Source organism: Pseudorasbora parva, chromosome 13 (assembly GCF_024679245.1).
Source record: "Pseudorasbora parva isolate DD20220531a chromosome 13, ASM2467924v1, whole genome shotgun sequence".
NCBI classification, from domain to species: Eukaryota; Metazoa; Chordata; class Actinopteri; order Cypriniformes; family Gobionidae; genus Pseudorasbora; species Pseudorasbora parva.
The window spans coordinates 28,387,034-28,411,594 of record NC_090184.1 but is presented as its reverse complement, the minus strand read 5'-3'; the positions used below and the strand labels follow the sequence as shown (position 1 = coordinate 28,411,594).

General features: G+C 40.0%; 2 protein-coding genes across 11 annotated transcripts in view; both read right to left on the bottom strand.

The window, feature by feature from the left end:
- kcnq2a (potassium voltage-gated channel, KQT-like subfamily, member 2a) overlaps positions 1 to 11,974 on the bottom strand; it is a 33,275-nt gene extending 21,301 nt beyond the window's left edge. For 9 of the 10 annotated variants that reach the window (XM_067413730.1, XM_067413733.1, XM_067413731.1 and 6 more), the window contains exons 1-3: positions 11,392 to 11,974; positions 1,622 to 1,712; positions 981 to 1,107 (exon numbers count right to left, since the gene is read on the bottom strand). In XM_067413730.1, coding sequence (XP_067269831.1) covers positions 981 to 1,107; positions 1,622 to 1,712; positions 11,392 to 11,678 — 505 coding nt within the window. In that variant the 5' untranslated portion in view covers positions 11,679 to 11,974. Of the gene's footprint in view, positions 1 to 980; positions 1,108 to 1,621; positions 1,713 to 9,109; positions 9,224 to 11,391 lie in introns of all 10 variants that reach the window. The other variant, XM_067413740.1, reaches the window with a different exon arrangement.
- A 1,900-nt stretch (positions 11,975 to 13,874) lies between these two features.
- prex1 (phosphatidylinositol-3,4,5-trisphosphate-dependent Rac exchange factor 1) overlaps positions 13,875 to 24,561 on the bottom strand; it is an 88,956-nt gene continuing 78,269 nt past the window's right edge. Inside the window, exons 34-40 of the mRNA XM_067413729.1 lie at positions 20,784 to 20,927; positions 19,731 to 19,845; positions 19,533 to 19,593; positions 18,737 to 18,912; positions 18,364 to 18,466; positions 16,800 to 16,867; positions 13,875 to 16,672 (exon numbers count right to left, since the gene is read on the bottom strand). Of these exons, the coding sequence (XP_067269830.1) occupies positions 16,630 to 16,672; positions 16,800 to 16,867; positions 18,364 to 18,466; positions 18,737 to 18,912; positions 19,533 to 19,593; positions 19,731 to 19,845; positions 20,784 to 20,927 (710 nt within the window). The 3' untranslated portion in view covers positions 13,875 to 16,629. The remainder of the gene's footprint in view (positions 16,673 to 16,799; positions 16,868 to 18,363; positions 18,467 to 18,736; positions 18,913 to 19,532; positions 19,594 to 19,730; positions 19,846 to 20,783; positions 20,928 to 24,561) is intronic.

Below are 24,561 nucleotides of genomic sequence, written 5' to 3'. Positions count from 1 at the left end.
AAGTGGATCTCCACCATTCACTGCTGTCAGAACTTTACCAAATCATACCAAAGAAGAGTGTTTTTGACGGAGCGGTCCCAGCAATAAAGGCTCGGTCCTGCTTTGGAAGCAGGCGGTGAGTAAAACGGCTTCAAATGTCTCAAATGCTGTTGGCTACCGACGCGTGAGTAAACATCAGTAAACGACACGATCGCGTGCTTCGTCATTCAAATGCGCTAACGGACTCTATTGTTGTTCTATGTATAACGTTACACTAGTCTGACGTGCAAAACCGTTTTGCTTGCTACTGCTAAGGTTTAGCCAAATACAATAGTCCATAAACCGAATCATGTCCTCATAAACTGCGAGTAAAGACACACAAATGTTGACAGGCCACTAAATACAGTACATACCACAGAGACGGACGTCCTGCTGTTGCTGTTTCTCCTGTTCAATTTATTTCAGCCTCCGAATGATCCTGGATCATATATCTACTAGCTGAGCTCGATAGCCATGGGTTTCTCCACGCTTGAGGACGTCACCGCTTTGCGCGCTCGTCATTCTTTAGCTCCGCCTACTCGATACGCCTCCAGGGGCTCGTTTTTTTCCGGAAAGACTCGGTATAGCCTATCTTTCTTTTATAAATATAATAAAACTAAAGATTTTTCGGAGATATGAAGGATGCAATACTACTCAGATACTCAAGATTGACATGAGATTGACTGAAACTGAGTGTTTCACCCCCCCTTTAATGCACTTACATCAGAAGTTACTGTTACTGTACTTTTAAAGGAAAACTAAATTACAGTAATTAATAACTTAGTAATATATTACACCCAACACTGCTCACAAGGATGATGCTTGCTCATTTACTACCTCAAAGACTTGAGGCTCAATTGTCTCGAGCGTAAAGAAAAGCGAGAGTTAGCGAGAGAGAGAAACAAGCATTAGAGAAAAAAATCAGAACAGACAAAAAAAAAACACAAAGATGATTTACTAACCGATGATACAGAAGGGTTTCCGTGCAAATCTCAGCCTTCCTCTCCATCCTCTGTAGCGACAGCAGCACCCGGCTGCCCAGATACGCACAATATATTCCACACCAAACACCACGATTGTCACAATTTCCTAGACAGACAGCAAACACTTTATCAACTTGTTGACTTATGTATTTTTACTGTTATAATATTTACATTTTATTATAATGGAGAATAATATAGATGCTATAATATAATAATGACAGGGAATTTTAAAACTTAATAATAAAATAATATACATAACATAATTAGTATAATATAATATAACCATATAAGTATAATAGCCCAATAAGTATAATAGTTATGCATCAGAAAATACATGCCCAAGCTTCTTTATGTTAAAAGAGCATTATGTGAGTGGTTGATGGCTAATGTTACACTGACACAAACAGATCTATACAGTGTCATGTTCACAGCAATCCACATCAGCACTGGATAACATCCTAGCTGTCTGTTAGAATGTGGAACGAGATCTACTGACAGCTACAGCATCTACAATGTGCATACACAGGTCTGAAGTGTTTTGATATAAAAACCTAGAGAGCATCACTACCGTGAATCTGCTTCGTCCTGTAAACCATGTTAAAAGAGTAACAGATACAAACCAGGATGTACAAGGCACTCTCAGAGCTTTTCTTGTATTCTTTGATCGTCGCAAACACTGACAGAACCAGGCAGGAAAACACCAGCAGAAACCTGCAAGACAGGAAAGTGGTAAATCATACCAATGATTTAATGGAATGCTGGGATTTACTTTCACATGAGATACCAAAGTGTCTGAATAAGCTCCCACTGATTCAGCTTTCAGTAGAAGTTATTCATCGATATTACTTTGTTTTAGACAGAGCAGTAGATGCATATTAATGAAGGACACCGAGTTTAGCCATTTAATTGGTATTGGGCCCTCTTGGGCCTAACGTTGGCTTTGTGATCTATGAGGAAAAATACTGGCTTGAGAGAGGCAAGAATCCTTGGAGAGTTCCTGACACTGTCGTTAAACTCAGAGATAAATCCCTGAAGAGAGAGAGAGAGAGAGAGAGAGAGAGAGAGAGAGAGAGAGAGAGAGAGAGAGAGAGAGAGAGGAGTGAAGTGAAGTGAGACTAAAATAGCTGAATAGTCTCATTAGCATAAAACCTCACTGGGCCTCACACCCATGTACAGCGAGAGAAAAAATAATGACAGACAAACTTTGGGTGCGCCTGAAATAGATATTAAACTGAATTGACATCCAAAGGTACCTGGAGACCTCGAAAACAACAACCAAGAGTGATCTGTGAGATGTGGCACTGTGTAATAAAGTTAAATGTCAGGGAATCTCAAGCATAACCCAATCAATGAAAAACAAATCCAGATGAAGAAGTCAGTGTTGAGGGTTTTAGGGTTGCATTTTCTCCCTAAAAACTAAATAGCAACAGAAACCTACACTAGTTTCCTAAACCCTGGTTCTGTAGAAGCTTCCTGAATCATGAGCTCTCACCATATGTACTGCATGCAGATTTATTACTAGATTATTTGATCTAAAACAGATTTTTTTTTAAATACTGCAGAAGTAGCTAGTGAGAATCACTGAAACTGACTATATATTGAGACAAAAGATGTGTTTATGATTTGCAGTTCCACTAAAGGTGTTTAAAATGGAAAGTTCTTCAGCAGATGTCGAATAACTCAATAGCACTTGCAGTAAATCCAAATTCTATCCTTTTGGGTCAGTTACATTTTTTCACTATCAAATATTATGAAAAATTATTATTTCGCTATTTTCACCTTAAAAGACAAGAGCTGTGTCCCAAATGTCACACTATACACTTATGCACTTACACACTATGCACTCGACCATTCGTGTATGAATTTAGTTTTGTTTTATTTGTGATAATACTAAATTAATTTGCCTCTCGGCCAAATGCAGCTCTTATCTCTTTGCATGGGGGAAATATCAAATTCTCTAAACCTGTTTGCCAAGATTAAATTTCATATTTGAAATCACCAATAAAACCCAACAACTGTCTTATGCATTTTGTTTCTAAACGCAACCATGACAACAAAAAAAGGCATTTGTCTAATGTTAATGCGTATGTGCAGTCCTAAAGGCATGTCTCAGTCAGAGCACTGCATGATTACTTTACTAATCAACGACTGGCTCTTTCATTTAGAAGGCGGGGTTTATTAGCCATATTGGGCATTGCACTTTCTCCCATTCATAAGTAATCGGAATGCACTGTCTTCCTATATATAACGTCTGTTCATCAAAGAATCCTGATTTCCACAAAACTATTAGGGAGTGGTTTTCAACACTGATACAAATTATAATTGTTTCTTGAGCAGCAAATCAGCAGAAAGACAGAATGGCTCCTGAAAATTCTATTCGCTACCACAGGAATAAATTACATTTTAAAATATATCAACATTTCAAACAGCTATTTAAACTGTAATAATATTCAAATAAATGCTGCCTTCATGTGCATAAGAGACTTAAAGGGACAGTTCACCCTAAAATGAAAATGTGATGTTTATCCGGATCCCAGTACATCCGAGATGCAGGTGTGTTTGTTTCTTCAGTTAAACAGAAATTAAGATTTTTAACTTCAACCGTTGCAGTCTGCCAGTCATAATGCATGTGAATGAGTAACAATTCTATGAGAGTAAAAAAACATGCTTAGACAACAAACCCTGCTGCTCGTGACGACACATTGACGTCTTAAGACACAAAGCAATCGGTTTCTTCTGTATTTATGTTTTGTTTGTTTTTTTTCCTCATATCTAGATGAATCTCATCTAGTGTTCCCATCCGTCATTACTTCCGTTTGGTAAGGTCAAACTGGCGCGTTCATATAGATATACAATGTAGATTCCTCATTCGGCCGATCTGCACAGGCACTAATGAGGAATATATATATATATATACAGTCCCTGACAAAAGTCTTGTCGCTTATCTATTTTCTAGAAATACCTGATATTAACCTGACTTTTAATTAATCAATTGGTGTTAGAAATAGCTCATATGAAAAGCTAAAACCCTCCCAAATGATGTTTAATGCACTGAAATTAATAATTTTCACAGAAAAAATATTTATCATTTAATCAAGACAGAAAGGTCAAATTTTGGCAAGACAAAAGTTTTGTTGCCTATACAGAAATTGAACAAATTTACTGCAAATACAAAAATATGTCAGCAAATTAAGTTGTGGTGCTGTGAGATCCAAATTTAATATCTTGTATGACTTCCATGAGCTTGAAGGACTGCATCCATGCGGTTTGGCAAGGATTCATACAATTTATTGATGAAGTCATCAGGAATAGCTAAGAAAGCAGTCTTGCATGCCTCCCAGAGTTCATCAATATTCTTTGGTTTCGTCTTCCATGCGTCCTCTTTCATCCTACCCCACATATGCTCAATGATGTTCCTGTCTGGTGACTGGGCTGGCCAATCCTGGAGCATCTTGATCTTCTTCGCCTTGAGGAACTTTGATGTGGAGATGGAAGTATGCGATGGAGCACCGTCCTGCTGCAGAATTTGGCCTCTTTTATGGTTGGGAATATAAGAGGTAGCTAAGATTTCTTGGTATTTTAGACTATTGATGTTGCCTTCCACCCTGCAGATCTCTCGCACACCCCCATACTGGATGTAACCCCAGACCATGATTTTTCCGCCACCAAACTTCACTGTTTTCTGGGTGAATCTCGGATCCATTCGGGCACCAGTAGGTCTCCTGCAATATTTGCGGCAACTGTGGTGTAATTCAACAGAAGATTCATCTGAAAAATCCACCTTCTGCCACTTTTCCTGCGTCCATCCTTTTAGCAGGCTGTGGGCCTTGGCAAATGCCACACGGTTTTTCAATTGTCTTTTGTTTAGTGCTGGTTTCTGGGCACTGATTCGACCATGGAGGCCATTTCGAGACAGAATCCGACAAACTGTTCTGGTTGACACAGGGACTTCAGGTGACCAGGTCTCGTGGAGCTCTGCTGCAGTGGAAAATGGGCTGGCCTTGGATTTTCGAGCCAACAAATGGTCCTCTCGAGCAGTTGTCTTGCGGGGTCTGCCTGACCTGGGCTTGTCAAAAACGTCTCCAGTCTCTTCAAATCTTTTTTTTATCCTCTGTACTTGACGCTGAGACACATTGAAGGTGTCTGCCACATCAGCAGTGGATCTGGTCTTCAGCCTCTTGATAATCAAAACGTTAATCTCAGGGTGAATCTTAGGCATGTTTGCAGAGGTCTAGTTGCAGTTATGTGAAGGTCTAGTGTACTGGGGTTCTTTTTATACACACTTGAGACCTAATTGATCCATTATTAGTCACAGGTGAAGCTCATATGACAAGGTGACAACACTTATGTCTTTGCAAAAATTTACTCAATGGGCTTTACAAAGCTGTGAATATTAGAATACTTTTTGAAAGTTTAGTTTTTCACTGAAACATTATCACAAAAGCTGGTCGGATTAAAATGAGCCATTTCTTGTAAAAAAAAATCTTGATTAGAAATATATTTCAGCGGCACTTTAGGTCAATTTGTACATAAGCGACAAGACTTTTGTCAGGGACTGTATATATATGATAGCGCCAGATTTACCTTACCAGACGGAAGTAATAGCGGATGGGTACACTAGATGAGACTCGTCTGGTTCGTTTCTTAAGAGATCAATGTGTCGTCACGAGCAGCAGGGTTTTTGTGCATGTTATTTATATCTAAACATGTTTGTTTTTTTACTCTCATAGAATTGTTACCCATTCACATGCATTATGACTGGTAGACTGTAATGGTTGAAGTTAAAAATCCTAATTTGTGTTCTACAGAAGAAACAAAGACACCATCTAGGATGCACTGGGGGTAAGCAGATACACATCACATTTTAATTTTTGGGTGAACTATCCCTTTAAGTCAACAAAAAAAAAAAACACGTACACAGACCCCAAATATTTAAAAAGGTTGTGTATATATTGTATTGTTCACATTAATTTAAGGACATTTTAGGTGGCATTTGTTTCAAATCAAATCTTTTAACAAAGCTTTACTTTTTTCATTTCAGTGGAGAACGTCACACATTGTTTAATCGTAGGCCCTGGCCTGAGTTGGTACAAATTTGCCTTTTTGGACTGAAGCCCAGTGAGAGTAAATTAGGCAGGGTTCCAGACCTTTTCATAAGCAAACATGAATATAAAGAAAGAGTACCAGCATGCTATATACTTTCAATCTATTAGAATGTATTTCAAACAGAGAAACAGAGGAGAGTTGCTGTTGAGTAATTGTACAGGTGTCAGGTATAAAATACATGCTCTCCGCTAGGCTACTTCTTGCCTCTGGTATTAAAATGAAACGCCCTAATAGAAATTAATCTGCTAATTTGAAACAATCAAACAGAAGGAGATCAGTACAACAGACTAGTCCTAAAGGGAATGAGGTGAATAAATGAATTAATAAAGGTGGGACACAGAGGATTAGAAAGTCAAAGGAAAGGATATCTAATCTTTAAGCATGGACAAAAAAAAGATGCTGAGTTGTACAGAAACCGTGACATCAGGATTCAGGAACATATCACATTATAAAAACCTTCCTCCTGCCATTCTCTTACAGTTTGGACTTTATAGGGGGCTCCAGATGATAATTTAATATGTACTTGTACAGAAATCACCTTGACAAACCATGGGTTTTTATGCGCAGCCAAATGAACGCTCCCATTTGTACTTCACTAAGGCTGATGACTTCTATATGAATTACTGGTCTTTGCCTTTTTAAATCTCTAAGATCTAGATGTACTGCCTTCAGATGAGGGGCTTTGTAAGTATTGCCAGAACATTTTGTGCGAACTAGGTTAGACTGACTACAAAGGCATCAATTATAAGATTGATAACACTGAATTTACCTCAGCAACAATACGGACTGTAATACTGTGATACATAAATGTAAGGAACATATAAAGATACGTTAAATATACAATAAAACAAATCATGAAGCCGTCTCTCTTTGTCAGACTGGTCATTGCTCTTGATGCTGGCATCGGCCAAGGACTAATCTGGAAATTGTAAGGCGGAATAGACCATACGGGCCTGTCAAACAGAGAGACAGCAAGGGCACATGGTTTGAGTCAGCAGTGAATAAGGTAATAGCGTAATCGATTTTACTTATTCATCCCATTAGCACAATGCTCCCAAAACTAGACTACCAAACCCATACTGAACCAAGGACATACAATGCAGACTGCATAACTGTTATTAGTTGGTGACATTAAAGGATTAGTTCACGTCAAAATTAAAAAATCCTGATACTTTACTCACCCCCATCTCATCCAAAATGTTCACGTCTTTTTTTAGTCGAAAAGAAATTAAATTTTTGAGGAAAACATTACAAGATTTTTCTTCACATAATGCATTTCAATTGCAACAAAAGGGTAGATGGTCCAAATCAATGCAGTTTCAAAAGGGCTTCGAAGGGCGTCAAAGGGCTCTGCATGGTCCCAGATGAGGAATAGGGTCTTATCTACATATATATTTAACTAACTGTGGTGTGGCAAGCAGCGGGGCGAGGGACCGCGAGAGCGGGCCGGTGATTAACGTTCACGAGAGAACTCTCGTCTTCCGCTGTCCTTGCTCCTCCTTATATGCTCCCGTCACATGGCCGCGAGACGAGACCGGTGTGCCACGCAGCTGGCACTCGTGAACGTTAATCACCGGCCCGCTCTCGCGGTCCCTCGCCCCGCTGCTTGCCACACCACACTAACTTTAATATATTTATTGATTCATGATTCAATGTCAATGCCAATGTCACGGGATTTCAGCAGTTTGACACGCAATCCGAATCATGAATCGATAAGCTGATTCATAAACGTTTGAATCTTTGTTTGAGGATGAAAACAAACAGGCAAGAGAAGACAATGTTGAATAAAGTCGTAGTTTTGTGATTTTTGGACCAAAATGTAACTAACTGATGTCACATATGGACTACTTTGATGATGTTTTTATTCCCTTTCTGGACATGGACAGTATAGTGTGCATACACTTGGATACGCTCTCGGACTAAATATAAAATATCTTAAACTGTGTTCCGAAGATGAACGGAGGTCTTGCGGGTGTGGAACGACATTAGGGTGAGTCATTAATGACATCAATTTCATTTTTGGGTGAACTAACCCTTTAATGTCTAGTGGCATATCAGGGCCATTTTATGATTAATTGAAATGCATTTCTTACATTTAGTTCCTTTAAGAAATTAAGACATGAACATCTTGGATGAGATGGGGGTGAGTAAAGTATCAGGAAATAAAATTGCTCAATTTGACTTTGATTCACAAGCTTGTAATTTGATTCAATTCAATTAGATTTGATATCGATCAATTAGGGGTGTATCAATACAGAATATGGCAAATTTTCTCAAGTAAAGAAATATGCTTAAATTTATAAAGGCTGAATACTTAAGGGCTTTTTTTAATTATAATAATGACAAATATGAATTTTCAACAGCAAGGCTTCAGTCACAGATGTGAAAACTGATACACTTTGTTTTCAGAAAGATTTTGATGAATAGAAAGTTAATTTATTCCTATTTGACAAAATAAATATTTTTTAACATCTACTGTTCCTTTTCATCAAGTTTAACACACCCTAATCCTTCCTGAATAAAATAAATAATTTGTTTATCGTACTATCATATTAATTGTACTAACTCCACGTTTTTATGGTTGCACATATAGTATTATGCAGTATATTAGAATACTTTATTCTTAAACTTCTAATTGCATTCGCTACCAATAACTATCATCAGCAAAATGATTAATAATTATATAATACTTATTGTAACAAATACTGCGACTCGCCGAAGACACTGGCATTCACCACTTCTAAGTATCTCCTTGTACCCTTTTCCTTAAGCCTGAGAAATAAAGGCTTAGCTGAGTCTGTACAGCATGCAAAGTGCTATCTCTGCATTTAAAGCTCGTGAAAGAGAGAGAGAAGAAAAAAACACTTAAAGTAAGAGGCCAAAGTCAGCACACTGCACTCCACTCAGTGCGTGTGTTTGTGTGTGCGCGCGCTTGTATGTGTGTGCACTAGACAGAGTAAAATAAGAGAGGTGACTATAAATAATGTATCTTCAGAACTCACATTCATGTCTCTCATGGCTGAATTGGGAATCTTCTGTGAGGGTTGCATGACCAGCAGAGCAGACAAAGACTTGTACAGTCACTCAGCTCATGCTCTAGCATCCATGATAAGAGTCTGTGGATATGATGCTGCATTATGACAGATTGGTTTATATAGGCTTCATACAAAATAAATGGATCTTAAAACATTTGAGGTAATTGGAGCACTGTAGAAGCTCTATGCGTTTCTAAAAGGCTAGATAAGAAGTGATACTGCGCCTTGCCTTGAGGTTGTGTGGATCAATCAAATCTCTCTAGGGATTCCTATTGGAGTTGTAACCAATTGTATACAATATTAATGGTAATCTCCTAGTAAATTCTAACGTTACACAAAATAAACACAAGTTCTTTTACAACAAACAATTACCATCAGAACTATTATGATTATAATTTATAAATAACAGCATGGGCCACTAGGACATTAAAAAGGAAATTGAGACTCTCTAAAACTTCTGTTAAAATCTTTCAAACTCACATTTAATGGTATAAATCAACAGAGAGACATTACTTGGGGTTATTAATAAAGATTATACAATATCCAAAAGAGTTCAAAAATGTTATGAAAAAATAAAACAAAATAAAGGGGGAAATTCAGTTTATCCAATTGGATCTAATTTGGTTCTCTATTCATTTCCATTAGAATCCTTTAGGACAGGTTCCAATTACAACAGAAACTTCAATCCGTGAGGATTTTTTTTGATTAGCTCAGCAGGATAATGAAGGAGAAAATACAATACAGGACAGTGCAGAATAAAAGAATGCCTCATGAGGATTCATAGTAGTTTCTTTATATACCTAAAGAGAGAGCCCTACTTTACTCGTGTTTCTACAGAAATGCTAGTCGTGGTCAGGACAGGAGGAGTTTTTCACCAGTCGTAGGCCTAGCTGCCATATTTTCTAAGTAACCCAGTAAACAGTTCTGGCGACGTTCTGGGAAGGTTAGTGAACTTTCTCCAAACCAACAGGGAACGTTCTATTTACGTAAAGAAACTTTCCTGGCTAACCAGATAACGTTAGGATGTCTGTGGAACCAGAAACTAACTTACTATCAAAAATTGTTATCAGGGAAGAAGTAATTTACGTTCCGCATATCTACCCAACTATACATTCACGTGTTTTGTACAGCATACGGTAAGCTACGTGTAGGCCATAAACGTAGCCTAATTGTAGGCCTCATTAGCTATATTCAATAATGTATGTATTTACCTGGTTGTCATCAACGCAAGCTAAATACTTTAGTGTATACTTTTAGGTAGGCTATACGTTGGTTTCAATTGTTTTTAGGTAAATATCCACTTAAGCTCCTTTTTCTGTAGCCTACTGCTGGCCTGGCCTGTGTGGGTGAGCTGGTCGAATGATTGGAGAATTCAGACTGAATCACGAACCGATTCAGACAGATTCGTACCGACCCAAACGAGCAAAATTGCACTCGTTTTAACAGCAGACAAAAAAAGTTTCTTATCATTTTGCGTCTCCTAATGCTAAACTATTTCGACTTTGAGTGTAGCCTATGTGCAATTTTTCATGGTCTAGCGACCGCCACGCCATGTATAAAAAAACGTAGGCACATCTAAACTTTTAAATCAAGTCTCGATATAGAACATTATTCCTCTATCCGGTTGTTACTACTTTTGAACAACTTTTAAAAACGCGTCAGCTGATCTATGTCGGGGTCAGGCTTTCAGCCACGCGAATGGCTACGTCACCTTAATATTCATTAGCCCGACTGATAGGTGAGGTTTTAAAATGTGTCCCCTCACTTTCCAGATCGTTCCTACACTCCAGCGAGCGACAGCCCCGTTTGATCAGCTGGCACGGTTTCCCCTTGGCATGCATCATGTGTTGCCGGTGTTGTGTAGAGCAAACACGAGCGCACTGACGCGGCGCAGGAGCTGACCGGTGCTGAAACCGCTGCCTGTGATACTGTGTGCACTGCTATGAGTCTGTATGCATCATTAATAGTCTGTGAACACTTCCCAACGTCCCAGGTTATAAAAAATGCACAGCTGTGAAAAGCTCATTTGGCTGCCGATTCTGAATTAATCTTTGACATACAGACAAAACTTTTACATATTTTCGCACTGTTTGACTGACGCTCTGCGACAAAAGCTACAGACAGGCAGAGGCCGACAACATCTCAAACTTTCAGCATTCTGGGCGGTGCAGCACAGCAGCATCTCTGTCGGTAAGGTGGGTGATTCCCACGCCACGCAGTAACGCGAATCACGGAGCACAGATACTCACACATAAGCGTGGTAAATGAACGCCCAGCCGCGGGGTCGTTCCAGCGCATTGTAAAGGAAATTTTGCAGTCTGCGATAACGAGCGTTTCTTTTGTGAGCGATGCTCCCCCTGGACCTCGGTCTGCACAGGATGCTGCCCCGTTTTGTGTTGTCGGAACCGGCGATGAGAAGTGCCCCGTCTCGGCTCGTCTCCGTAGCCCCGGGGTCCAGTCCCACAAAGCCGACTTTCTGTTTCTTCTCCCCTGACGGAGGGTGAAAAACTTCACCGTTGGCCGATTTTTTCACCATTATTACAGTTTGACAGATCCAAACGAATGTATAAAGTAGTCGTGGGCAGACATTGTCGAAGCGGGGTGTGTTCTGTAGTGCGGTGGTCTCGTACTAAAAGCCAATTGAAACGCTAAGGCGAAACTGCAATGGGTAGTCCTTTATCTTTACGCCTTCCGGCTTCTTGCACGAGCCTCTGTATTTAATGTTTCAGCAGTCCAAATCTGGATGAAAGGCTGATGTAACAAATTGTTGCAAGTATAATTAGTAAGCTAGCTAAATGATTCAAGGAAGGAAAGAGAACTTTGCAGCCTCCAAACAGCAGAACGGTTGTGACAGCAGTGACGTTTACCTGAAGCAAAACTATAAAGCTTTATAAAACAAGATAATCTCGAGTGTCTATATATATATATATATATATATATATATATATATATATATATATATATATATATATATATATATATATATATATATATATATATACAGTCTTGTTCAAAATAATAGCAGTACAATGTGACTAACCAGAATAATCAAGGTTTTTAGTATATTTTTTATTACTACGTGGCAAACAAGTTACCAGTAGGTTCAGTAGATTGTCAGAAAACAAACAAGACCCAGCATTCATGATATGCACGCTCTTAAGGCTGTGCAATTGGGCAATTAGTTGAAAGGGGTGCGTTCAAAAAAATAGCAGTGTCTACCTTTGACTGTACAAACTCAAACCTATTTTGTACAAACATTTTTTTTCTCTGGGATTTAGCAATCCTGTGAATCACTAAACTAATATTTAGTTGTATGACCACAGTTTTTTAAAACTGCTTGACATCTGTGTGGCATGGAGTCAACCAACTTGTGGCACCTCTCAGCTGTTATTCCACTCCATGATTCTTTAACAACATTCCACAATTCATTCACATTTCTTGGTTTTGCTTCAGAAACAGCATTTTTGATATCACCCCACAAGTTCTCAATTGGATTAAGGTCTGGAGATTGGGCTGGCCACTCCATAACATTAATTTTGTTGGTTTGGAACCAAGACTTTGCCCGTTTACTAGTGTGTTTTGGGTCATCGTCTTGTTGAAACAACCGTTTCAAGGGCATGTCCTCTTCAGCATAGGGCAACATGGCCTCTTCAAGTATTTTAACATATGCAAACTGATCCATGATCCCTGGTATGCGATAAATAGGCCCAACACCATAGTAGGAGAAACATGCCCATATCATGATGCTTGCACCTCCATGCTTCACTGTCTTCACTGTGTACTGTGGCTTGAATTCAGAGTTTGGGGGTCGTCTCACAAACTGCCTGTGGCCCTTGGACCCAAAAAGAACAATTTTACTCTCATCAGTCCACAAAATGTTCCTCCATTTCTCTTTAGGCCAGTTGATGTGTTCTTTGGCAAATTGTAACCTCTTCTGCACATGCCTTTTTTTTAACAGAGGGACTTTGCGGGGGATTCTTGAAAATAGATTAGCTTCACACAGACGTCTTCTAACTGTCACAGTACTTACAGGTAACTCCAGACTGTCTTTGATCATCCTGGAGGTGATCATTGGCTGAGCCTTTGCCATTCTGGTTATTCTTCTATCCATTTTGATGGTTGTCTTCCGTTTTCTTCCACGTCTCTCTGGTTTTGCTCTCCATTTTAAGGCATTGGAGATCATTTTAGCTGAACAGCCTATCATTTTTTGCACCTCTTTATAGGTTTTCCCCTCTCTAATCAACTTTTTAATCAAAGTACGCTGTTCTTCTGAACAATGTCTTGAACGACCCATTTTCCTCAGCTTTCAAATGCATGTTCAACAAGTGTTGGCTTCATCCTTAAATAGGGGCCACCTGATTCACACCTGTTTCTTCACAAAATTGATGACCTCAGTGATTGAATGCCACACTGCTATTTTTTTGAACACACCCCTTTCAACTAATTCAACTAATTGCCCAATTGCACAGCCTTAAGAGCGTGCATATCATGAATGCTGGGTCTCATTTGTTTTCTGAGAATCTACTGAACCTACTGGTAACTTGTTTGCCACGTAGCAATAAAAAAATATATGAAAAACCTTGATTATTCTGGTTAGTCACATTGTACTGCTATTATTTTGAACAAGACTGTATATACACACACACACATCTCTCCACAGCCACTTATTCATAATGTAACTTGTTCTGTACTGGTAATCTCTAACAATGACAGGTCAGAAGTCATTTATAAACAGATACTCTTTTATTTTGTTTGATATTAGCAATGCATTAAATACATCATAAAGACAAACCTAACAGAGCTTCATTAAGAGGTGTAATTGTTTACTCCAGTCAGACTGAAGGGCGCTAAAAAATGTTATTAGGGCTGCATTGAGCTTTTTGGGTAGGTTACAAGACAATTTTACATCCGAGACAATTCTGATGGTCTGGGACCCTGGATTTACCCCAGGTCCTCAGTTTTACCTCAATTCTACTTATGGAGAGTCAAAATATATAATATATATGGCTAATATTACATTACCTCAGAAAGGAGAACTTTGTACAATGCTTGAGTTAAAAACACCTGGACATATGCTCATATTACCAGCAGGAAAAATGTAAGAGCCATAATTCAGGAAAGCACGAGGACACAGAGACTTCACAGTCATTTACATAAACTATAAGTTAAATACTTGCAGATGCAGATTAGATCTACTCCTTCACTCCACCAGTGAGGTTTTGATTAAACTGTTCTTATTAATGGGAACAATCAGAATATGCAAGATCAAGAAAATTATTTTGAAATAAACAAAACAATGAAAAAACAAAAACAAACAGAATGTAAAGACTAACAAACTAAGGCCCCAAAGAAAGGCTTGATTTGCTAGCACCATTGAATATTTTCTGCTCTTTGAGCTGAAAGTACACTTGAAATTGAGGCAAGTGAAAGTTAAAAAAATGGCAATATAAACTTAAAATAGTACTGAAAACAGGTCTACAGTATATTTATATATTAAAATATTTCAATGCATGCATACATTTCAGCTGACGATTAGTGATGTTAAATTATGCAGTCATGACGACTTTTGAAATGGGAAGCTAAATCGAACAATAATGGATCAAGATGGTGCAGAAACCTGAGATTTTAATATACAGTAGGAACATGCTAATGCTAATGCTACTTCTTTGGGTTTTACTAGATTTAGGTTTATCATACAGAAATGATAAGTTTCATGTGGACATTATAAAGCACAGTAACGAGCAACAATGAGGACCTTCAAAACATATACAATAAACACACTGCACAGATTATGTGGATTAAAAACACTTTCCAGTTTGCTTCGAGGACCACATAAAATGTTAAAATCCAATTAATAATACATGTGCATTTTACCAGCACTAGCCTTCAATTTGGATATACATGAAAAAAATATTTATTAGCATAAATTCAAGTATTATTTTTCTAAAATATTTTATCATCAATACATGTAAAACATCAATGTGGTATTAAGTTGCGACGACTTACTTCCATGCATGAAACAGACAGTGACGTGTTATGATGAGCTACAATAAAAACATCATGAATGCCGGAATAAGATTACATGATGATTTTGTTGCATTATTGTCATTAAAGTGACTTTATTTACTCCAATCTGTTTATTTATATAAAATTGCCAAAATTTGAGCAAATAATGCCAACTGTCAGGATCACTGAATGTAACATATCAATATATATCTAAAAACAACATGTAGACTTTGCATGTTACAAAAGCCTGTCACACACTAGCTTAACTAGTCCAAACTAATCCAAACCTACTCGGTTACTGACCACACAGCCGCAGTTAGAAATTTAAATACTGAACACATGGTGTAAAAGCACAATAAAGTATCCTATCCAAATATACACTAAGTATACAAAATGAAAGATGTACAATATTATATTTGATTTAACATTATTAATACTCTTTAAATTATAGCACTGCTGTTCCCAAAAAGCATATGCTTATCCCTCTGATACATATATATATATATATTTTTTTTTTACCTAAATACAAAACAATAAATCATACTATATCTATTAATTCTTCAAATGATCCCTTTGCGTTTCTTTTACAATATACATTATGTTTAACAAACACTGAAGAACACAAGCTTTTTTTTAAATTGTGCTTGTCCAAACAGCCGCATAAAGCAGCTCACCGGAACTGTCACGCACTGTAACATAGCATTGATTCATGCTTAAAAAGTGCTAAATGCCAGGGACGAGCAGAGTTGATCAATAGCATCTTCAATATCAACAATATTGTATTTTGTATGCAGGTCTATGTTTTTGTATTGTTTGAGAAGCCAATACCCTCATCCTTTAAATGCGTCGTTGAACATCACAATAAAACTGTTTTGTTAAACAGAATCAAACTCATTTAAACATGACAACCGATAAGAATCAAGATTTTTGAAACTGGTCCATGTAGGCTGGAATGATTTCAGTACTTTCGTAATACCTGATACAAGTGAGAGAAACACAACAGCTCTCTGAGGGCACCACTTCTCATGACATAGTGCAGACACACTCATGCTAAGCTACAGTAATTGCACATAATCACCACATATCTGAACTTAACGTCGCCGTCCAGACCAAACCACCCTGCTTTCTGACTCAAGATTGCAGTCAATGGCGAAGGAAGAGATAATACAGCCTAGAATTAGCCATTCACATGCCAGTCCAGATCCATTAGGAGACCAAACAATAAAGCAATGTGGGCAGACACTGCTAGCCAAGATTAGCATCGCTAGCATTAGCGATTTTTTTTCTCTCTCAGCTGCCAGAGCAGGAGATAAAAGGTGGCCGGACTTTTCTCATTCATCATCGTGTGGACGTCAGGCCGGACCTCTCTGGATGAGGCTGGGGCGGGAGTTTGAGATGCACTGAGACATGGTCTCAAAATGATAAGCCAGTCTTGATATCTCCCAGCATCTAGAAGGCCTGAGAGATGGACATCACCTCATTCAAAGATCTCCATCAGAGGGGGGTAAACACAACCTGAAGAGCCTGTGATGAGGATTAAATAGGGTTTAGTTACTGTAGAAGTTTCATTCAACTCCAAAGCCAAAGCGGGAATAATACTTTTACATTTTTAATGTTAGTGAGGTCTTTAAATAGCAAGAGTCAGTAATACCTGGGGGCAAAAGGTGGCATCTGGTCCATTACTCTGAGATTTTTGGCAGAAATCTCCACTCTAGTGCCCTGTGAATAAATAGACTTATTATTGTCTGTCAGAATAGCTGAACTGTTTCTTAGTGTGTCTTACTATTTTTTGTTGCACAAATGTCCAATTACAAACCTTGTTTAGACTTTAGACTACTTGCCTACACATTGACACGTTAGTCAGAGGTCAATCACTGAAGGTGTGTATGCATTCATTGTATCTGCTATGGTTTTTATTATTATTTTACTTTTTAATGGTAGTCTAAAGCCCACAGAACAGCAAGTGCCAGTTTTGGAGTTATTCTCTCAAAACCTTTAGCAATGTATATGAAACTGTCAGTCTATCGATCCATCATAAAAGTGCTCCACACGGCTCCGGGGGGTTAATAAAGGCCTTCTGAAGCTAATCGATGCGTCCGTGAAGAAAAAATATCCATATTTAAAACTTTACAAACTGTAATCTCTAACTTCCGTAAAATGTTGTACGCGTGTTCATGAAAGACGCTCAAGCATATGATGTAGGACAGTGGTTCCCAAACCTTTCCCGGGGACCCCTAACCACTGCACAGTTTGTATGTCTCCCTTATTAGACACACCTAATTTAAGTCTTGCAGTTTCTACTTATGAGCTAATAAATTGAATCAGGTGTGTTAGATGAGGGAGACATGCAAAATGTGCACTGGTAGGGGTCTCCAGGACGGGTTTGGGAACCACTGATGTAGGACGCTCCGGTGAGAATATGCAGGTGAAATACAGAATCTGTGCAGTGTGTTTATTGTATATTTTTTTGAAGCATTAGCATTAGCATGTTCCTATCACTGTATATTTAAATCTCAGGTCTCTGCACCATCTTGATCCATTATTGTGCGATCAGCTTCCCATTTCAAAAAGTTGTCATAACTGCATAATTTAACATCACTAATCGTTAGCTGAAACGTTTTGTAATATATAAATATACTGTAAACTGCTGACCTGTTTTCAGTTCTTGCAAGAACCAAGCTTTGTTTTGCACTTTCGTCACCGGAACTTACCGTCTGCGTCCTACGTCATACACTCTCGTGAACATGAGCAACAGTAAGCGGAAGTTAGAGATTACAGTGTGTAACGTTTTAAATATGGATATTTTTCTTACACAAACACTGTCAGAAGGTATTTATTAACCCCTGGAGTTGTGTGGAGCAGTTATATGATGGATACATGCACTTTTATTGAATTCAAAACAGAAACAACCATTTACCGCCATTATAAAGCTTGGATTAGCCAGGACATTTTTAACATAACTTTGATTGTATTCGTCTGAAAGAAAAATGCCATGTACACCCACGATGACTTGAAGGTAAGTAAACCATGGGCTAATATTAATTTTTGGGTGAACTATCCCTTTAAGGAACAGAATTAGTCTGGAGTGGTACATTCGGCAGCTGATGTGGATTATATGGTCCCAGCTATTTTCTAAATAGACAACATTTTCTACCAACCACATAATGTTTTAATGGCATTAGGTGAACATTTGAATTATGCGTCATAATCTGTACCTGTTTACGCATGATGTCCATGGTCTGCATTAGGCAGCGGGGCATGAGGCCGTGGTTTCTGGCTAGAGTAATGGCCTGCTCCAATGACACAGTCAGAGTACACCTAAACAGGATTAAAAAAACTTATTCAGACGTGTTCGAAAATCTGTTATAGATTTACCTCAGTGTAGCGGTAACCTAGGATACAAATCACCTGGATTAGATGCACATTTGAGCAAGAAATAAATTAAACTCAAAATAAAATTCAATGTGTAGCAGAAACTTGACTGTGGCTCCACTTCAGAAGTAAGAGGCTTAAAGATGCATTTTGATCTAGCACTCAATTTAACCTGCCATCTGATCTAGAGCAACATGAACATTTTACTGCAGATACCTCTGCATCCCGGTGGCACACATTGTGATGTGACAGGCCCCAAGCCGGCTGCAGAGCTCAGAGGACACCAGCAGAACACTGACACCAGAGGGCTGACCTGCAGAGCCCGGTTTTACATTCATATATGACTGCATGAGCCGGCAGAGGTCATCCAAGGTGTTAAGTGGACGGAGGAGCTGGAGAAAGATTCAGCGAAACAGATTTAAACCTTTTGATTTTAAACAGCTTTAATCAAAACATTATATGCATTGCTCTCTGCATTTTAATTCTGTTCTCGTTGATCTGTACAGGAATTCCAGTGCACTAACATATATTAAAAAAATAATGTTTGGGGTCCATAAGATTTCTTTATGTTTTTTAATGGTCTCTTATGCTCATCAAGGCTGCCTTTATTTAATCTAAAATACAGTAAAAGCAGGAATATTTTGAAATACTATTATGATTTAAAATAACTGTTTTCAATTTGAATATAATTTAAAAATAAATTCATTCCTATGATGGAAAAGCTGAATTTTCAGCATCATTAATCCAGTCTTCAGTTGATTTGCTGCTCAAGAAACATTACTATTATAAAATGTTCAAAACAGTTGCTCGATATTTTTTTTCAGGATTCATTAATGAATAGAACGTTTAAAGAAAAACATATTTATTTGAATCAGAAATATTTTGTAACAATGTAAATACCTTAACTGTCATTTTTGATCAATTTAATGCATCTTTGCTGCTGCAAAATATACATTTCTTACTGACCAAACTGTTGAAGGGTTATGCACAAGTATATCATCTCTCAACCAACCTGGTCTATTTTCATAGCAGTGGAATTAGAGTCTGAATTAGATTTCTCCAGATAAAAAGCCCTGAAAAAAAAAAAACATTACATAAGCACATATAACAACTTTTAAAGCACTTTTTTGCCAGTCAAACATTTATTTACTGAAATAATACAATGGTTAACTCTTTAAGATAGGTAAGGTCAGTCACTTGGTATCTTTACCTGAGTTTGCGGTAATAACTTTTGACCTTCTCCAGTGACAGAGCATTTGTCCGCTGCTGAAACTCTTCCATGGAAACAAAGTCCTGAGACAACACACCCTCTGGCTTTTCTAGCCCTAGTAAAGGAAAGAAAATGCAGATGAACTTCATGTTTTCCCTCGTGCTGTAATGCTCTCTAAGTTCCTCTAGATGGAGACCAAAGACTCATAAAGGAAATAGAGTGACTTTAATTAGCTCTAGATGAGTACAATATGAGCACGAGTGATTCTGGGCTGATACATATCCAACACTCTCGCTGGAGAAAGGATTGCCCTTAAAAGTCTAGTTTTCAAAAAGTTTCAAGACAGGGCTATATTCATATTTGAGACATAAATGTATGATTTCTTATATTGCATCATTTTAAGCAGCATCCGGACCTCAGTTTGGAACAGTGCTCATTTGCACGCCACACAAATAGAACTTTCCACAGGAAACTTAATTGTTTTAAATAGAGTTGTCCGTTGTTGCATGTTGCATGATACAATTGCAGAAAAACTCACTGACATTACAGTTATCGTTAATTAAATCTGTTACTAAAATGGATGTTGTTTTTTCATCTAGTCAAGGAATCATTTCATTTTCTTTTAGTTTAACTTAAAGCACTTGAACAAAAACTATATAGACATACAAGGAAAAACATAAAATTACTAAAACTTTCTATATAAGACAAATTCAAACTGTTAATTAAGACTATAAAACGTTATCAATGATACTAAAATAGCACTCTTCATTACACAATTTTTTGAGGGGGGTTAATTAAAATATATACCGACATTTCACTTGCCTTGATTTATTCTTAAACCAATGATTTATGGGATGGGTGTTTTCTTTGAAAGAAACGTGCAATGATGCCTATCATAAGAGGCAGCATAATTACGATGACAACCTAAAGCCTATGGCGCCTTAAAATACAGCCTCTGTAGGCAGCAAACTAGGTTTTGGAACTGTAAATTACAAATGAAACACATTTAGAATAGAACTAGCCCTTTATCTTGCTCCTTTTGTCTGTTCCCACCTCTAGTGAAGAGGACTGATTGAAGTTTCAAAGAGCCTCCGTTTTGCAGTCTTGTTGGCAGCTCACTAAAATGACAGTTGTCCAGGAACATTGTCACCCTGATGGCCTGCCGACTGCCTTCCACCTGGTAATGCACAGATGTGTCTGTGGAAAAGTGGAGTGAAAGGATGCTTGAGTTACAATGAGAGTTTTAAAAATTAAAATTAAAATTCTAAGCAATTTCGAGCCTTTTCCCTAACACTAGTTTAGGTTCACAATGGTTCAATTCTGTTTGGAAGTAATTACAGGAAGTAATTTGCCTGATGGGAGGAGTAAAGGCAAAAACCTCACAGGTGTGTGAAACGGGGGAAAGCCAAGCTGTTCACATTTGTAAAACACAGAGATGACCTTGTAAAAAAAAAACACCTTTGCACCAGAAACAAAGCACTGAGCAGAACATCCTCCCTCTGATTAACTCAAACCAAAACAGAAGACGGCAGCTAAAGCTGCTCTCCTATCATGTCTAACTCTGATGACATTCCTGAAGAGGACATCTGGAGGGTGTGTGTGTGTGTGTATGTCTGTGTGGAGGGGGAGGAGTGCTGCTATATAAGGATGACAGTTTTGGCATTCACTTTTTAGTGAAATCAAAAAGCTTTATCAGAGAATGGGAGGGAACCGGTATTTAACTATTTATAAAAGAAAGAATTTGGAGTCATTGTTGCTGGTTTTAGTGTGAATGCCAAATAACATTGCTGGGTTATACTTTTAACTGTATTTTCAGTAGTCACTCACATTTTGGTACTAGAGATATTATTATTACAACAAAAACAATATAAAAAAATATTGCTTACTAAAATATGAATATGAGATGGAAAAACTTGCGCATATGTGTGTGTGTGTGTGTGTGTGTGTAGTACACTATAGTTAATTTATGTAAGTGAGGATAGCAAAATAAAGTAAACAATGACATATTATACCCCCCAAAAAATCATACAGTAGACTGCCAGTAAAATGTATAACAATCTGGGACTAAAATTATTCCCCCTCTTTGACCTGAACATGTTCTGCTTAAGTGTTTTTTCTTTAATTGCTAATGCGACCTTTTACACCACAGACTGAACAAAATTAAGCGTTGTTTGTAATTGATTGACCTTGAAATTTATCCGCTTTGGAGTGCGTTTTTGTTAAAAAGCTACATTTTCGTTGCCATAAAAACCCCATCTCTGTGTGGATGGAAGGCCAAAACCGAGAGGAAAAGATGCGTTCTCAAACGAAAACATTAGTCTGGACATGGCCTGATCAAGCAACGGGTAAAGAACAACCATTAACTACCATAGTATTTTTTCCCCTACTATGGTAGTGAATAGTTGTTCTGTCTGCTTGGTTACAAACATTCTTCCAAATATCTTCTTTTGTGTTCAACAGAAGAAAGAAAGGACCCACTTTATATTAGGTGGCCTTAACTACTATGTAATAACCTTTGAATTAATCATTTGATGCAATGCACTTATTGTGTACATACATGTTTTTACATTGTACTTACATTTTTTAAAATACCTGCATGTAATTACGTCTGTAATTAATTGCTGTAGTTACATTTGTAATTACACAGTTGGCACTTTCCTTACACCTAACCCTACCCTTAAACTGACCCACACCTGACCCTAACTCTACCCTTATCCCATGTCAAAATCAGCAAAGGTGTTTTTCAATACAATTTGAACACAGTAAGTACTGTGACAAGTGTCCCGAGCGCTCATCAGCGTCGCCCTGGAAACAAGGCGGGAACACCTGCACCCGCTCATCACAGGCTGAGCCGTCACAGCTGCAACTCATCAGCGGGCGGCTTTATAAGCCTGCCCGCCGCCCAAAGAGGTGAGAGATGTCTCCAGAAGACTCGGCTAACTGTTGTCTCCATTCTCCCTCCAGAGAGCAGCGTGTGACGGCCAGCACTCACTCTGAGCACGGATCCAGATCACCGCGAGCACCGAGGACGCAAGAGAGACCACCCCGAGCACGGAGCACCGCACTCAAAGCACTTTCACTTTCACTTTTGTCAATAAATCCACCCTTCGGGGAAATTCACCTGCCCTCCTGTGTCGTGTACTTCTTCACCCCGTCACACTGGTGGAGAATGCGGGCAAGAGTGTGAAGAAGTACCGACATCAGGTTCACGTGGAGTGGTTCCCGTTTCCCCGAGACTTTTTCCCTGGATTTATTTTTTCCCCACACTTATTGGTTTTTTCCTTCTGTTTCCCCAGGTGGCGCTCCTCCCTGCAACGATGGAGGAACTGTTGAAACACCTCACCGAGGTGAGCATCCGCCAGCAGCAAATTATGGAGCATATGGCCTCTCGACAAGACGCTACCGAGCGGGAGCTGCTCACACTGCGGGCGGCCGCTGCCCAACGCGCTCCGCTGCCTGACCCTCGCGCCCAAGCAACCCAACTCATGCCACGGATGACCGAGCACGACGATGTCGCCATATACCTGGAGATGTTTGAGACCATCGCTTCCCGCGAGGCGTGGCCAGAGGATGAGTGGGCTCGCATCGTCGCCCCGCTGTTGACCGGGGATGCGCAGCGGGCGTACTTCGCGCTTCCCCCTGCGCAAAGCACTTCGTATGCGGTGCTAAAGAAAGAGATCCTGGGCCGTGTCGGGCTATCCGCGATCAGCGCTGCACAACTCTTCCATGACTGGTCCTATGACCCACGGCGCCCACCCAGACTCCAAGCCGCGGATCTCTCCCGTCTGGCACAACACTGGTTGCTGGCCGAGGGTTCCACCGCCATCCAGGTAGCGGAGCGCGTCGTCATTGACCGCCTCCTGCGCGCGCTCCCGCGCCACCTCCGTCAAGCCGTGGGGATGCGGAAGCCCACCACCAAGGATGAGCTGGTCGAGGCTATTGAGCTGGCGGATGCCACCTTCCACCGGGAGGTCGGGGAGCGAGCGTCGCCTTTTCCCTGAAGGGTGGTCCAGGAGCGACGCACGCCGGAGGGTACCTCGCGACCAGTAGGCAGGCCGGCGGTTCCCGGGCCTCCGGACGAGCCCATGCCCACCGAAGCCCCGCGATCCCCTGGACGAGCATGGCTGGCAGGCTGCGCCGTGCACACAGAGAACGCGCCGCGGGCGGAGGTGAAGATTAACGGCCGTCCCTTCCTGGCTCTCCTGGACTCCGGCAGCGCCATCAGCCTCGTACAGGCGGCAATCCTGCCGCCGCGAGGAGATTCGAAGACCTCCGTCCCCATTGTGTGTGTGCACGGCGATACCCGAGAAGTCCCCGCACGTCGCGTGTCCATCGAGGCCGCCCCGGGCACCTGGGCCATCGAAGTCGGGATCGTCAAGGATCTGCCGGTCCCCGTGTTGCTCGGAAGGGACTGGCCGGGGTTCGACCGTCTCCTCACCGCCGCCACTCAGCCTGTCAGCCAGCCCGGGAGCCGCCCAAAGCGCCGGACCGCGCGGAGACCCAGACGGCGTCCTGTGCTGCTGGCTTCGGACAGCCCCCGAGACGGTGAGTCCACCCCCCAAGCTGCTAACCTATTCTATGATCTCTTCCAGCAGGTCTCGGGGGCCGGGGCGTTCGCCCGCGAGCAGCACGAGGACGACCGTCTGAAGCACTGCTGGGCTCAGGTACGGGTCGCGGAGGGGAAGGACCTACAGCCCGCGCCGCACCCAACGCCCCACTTCAGAATTGAACAAGGCCTGCTCTACTGTGTCGCTCAGCGAAGGGGGGAGGAAAAAAACCTGCTCGTCGTGCCCCGCAGCAAGACCGAGGCAGTGATGGAGATCGCCCACGC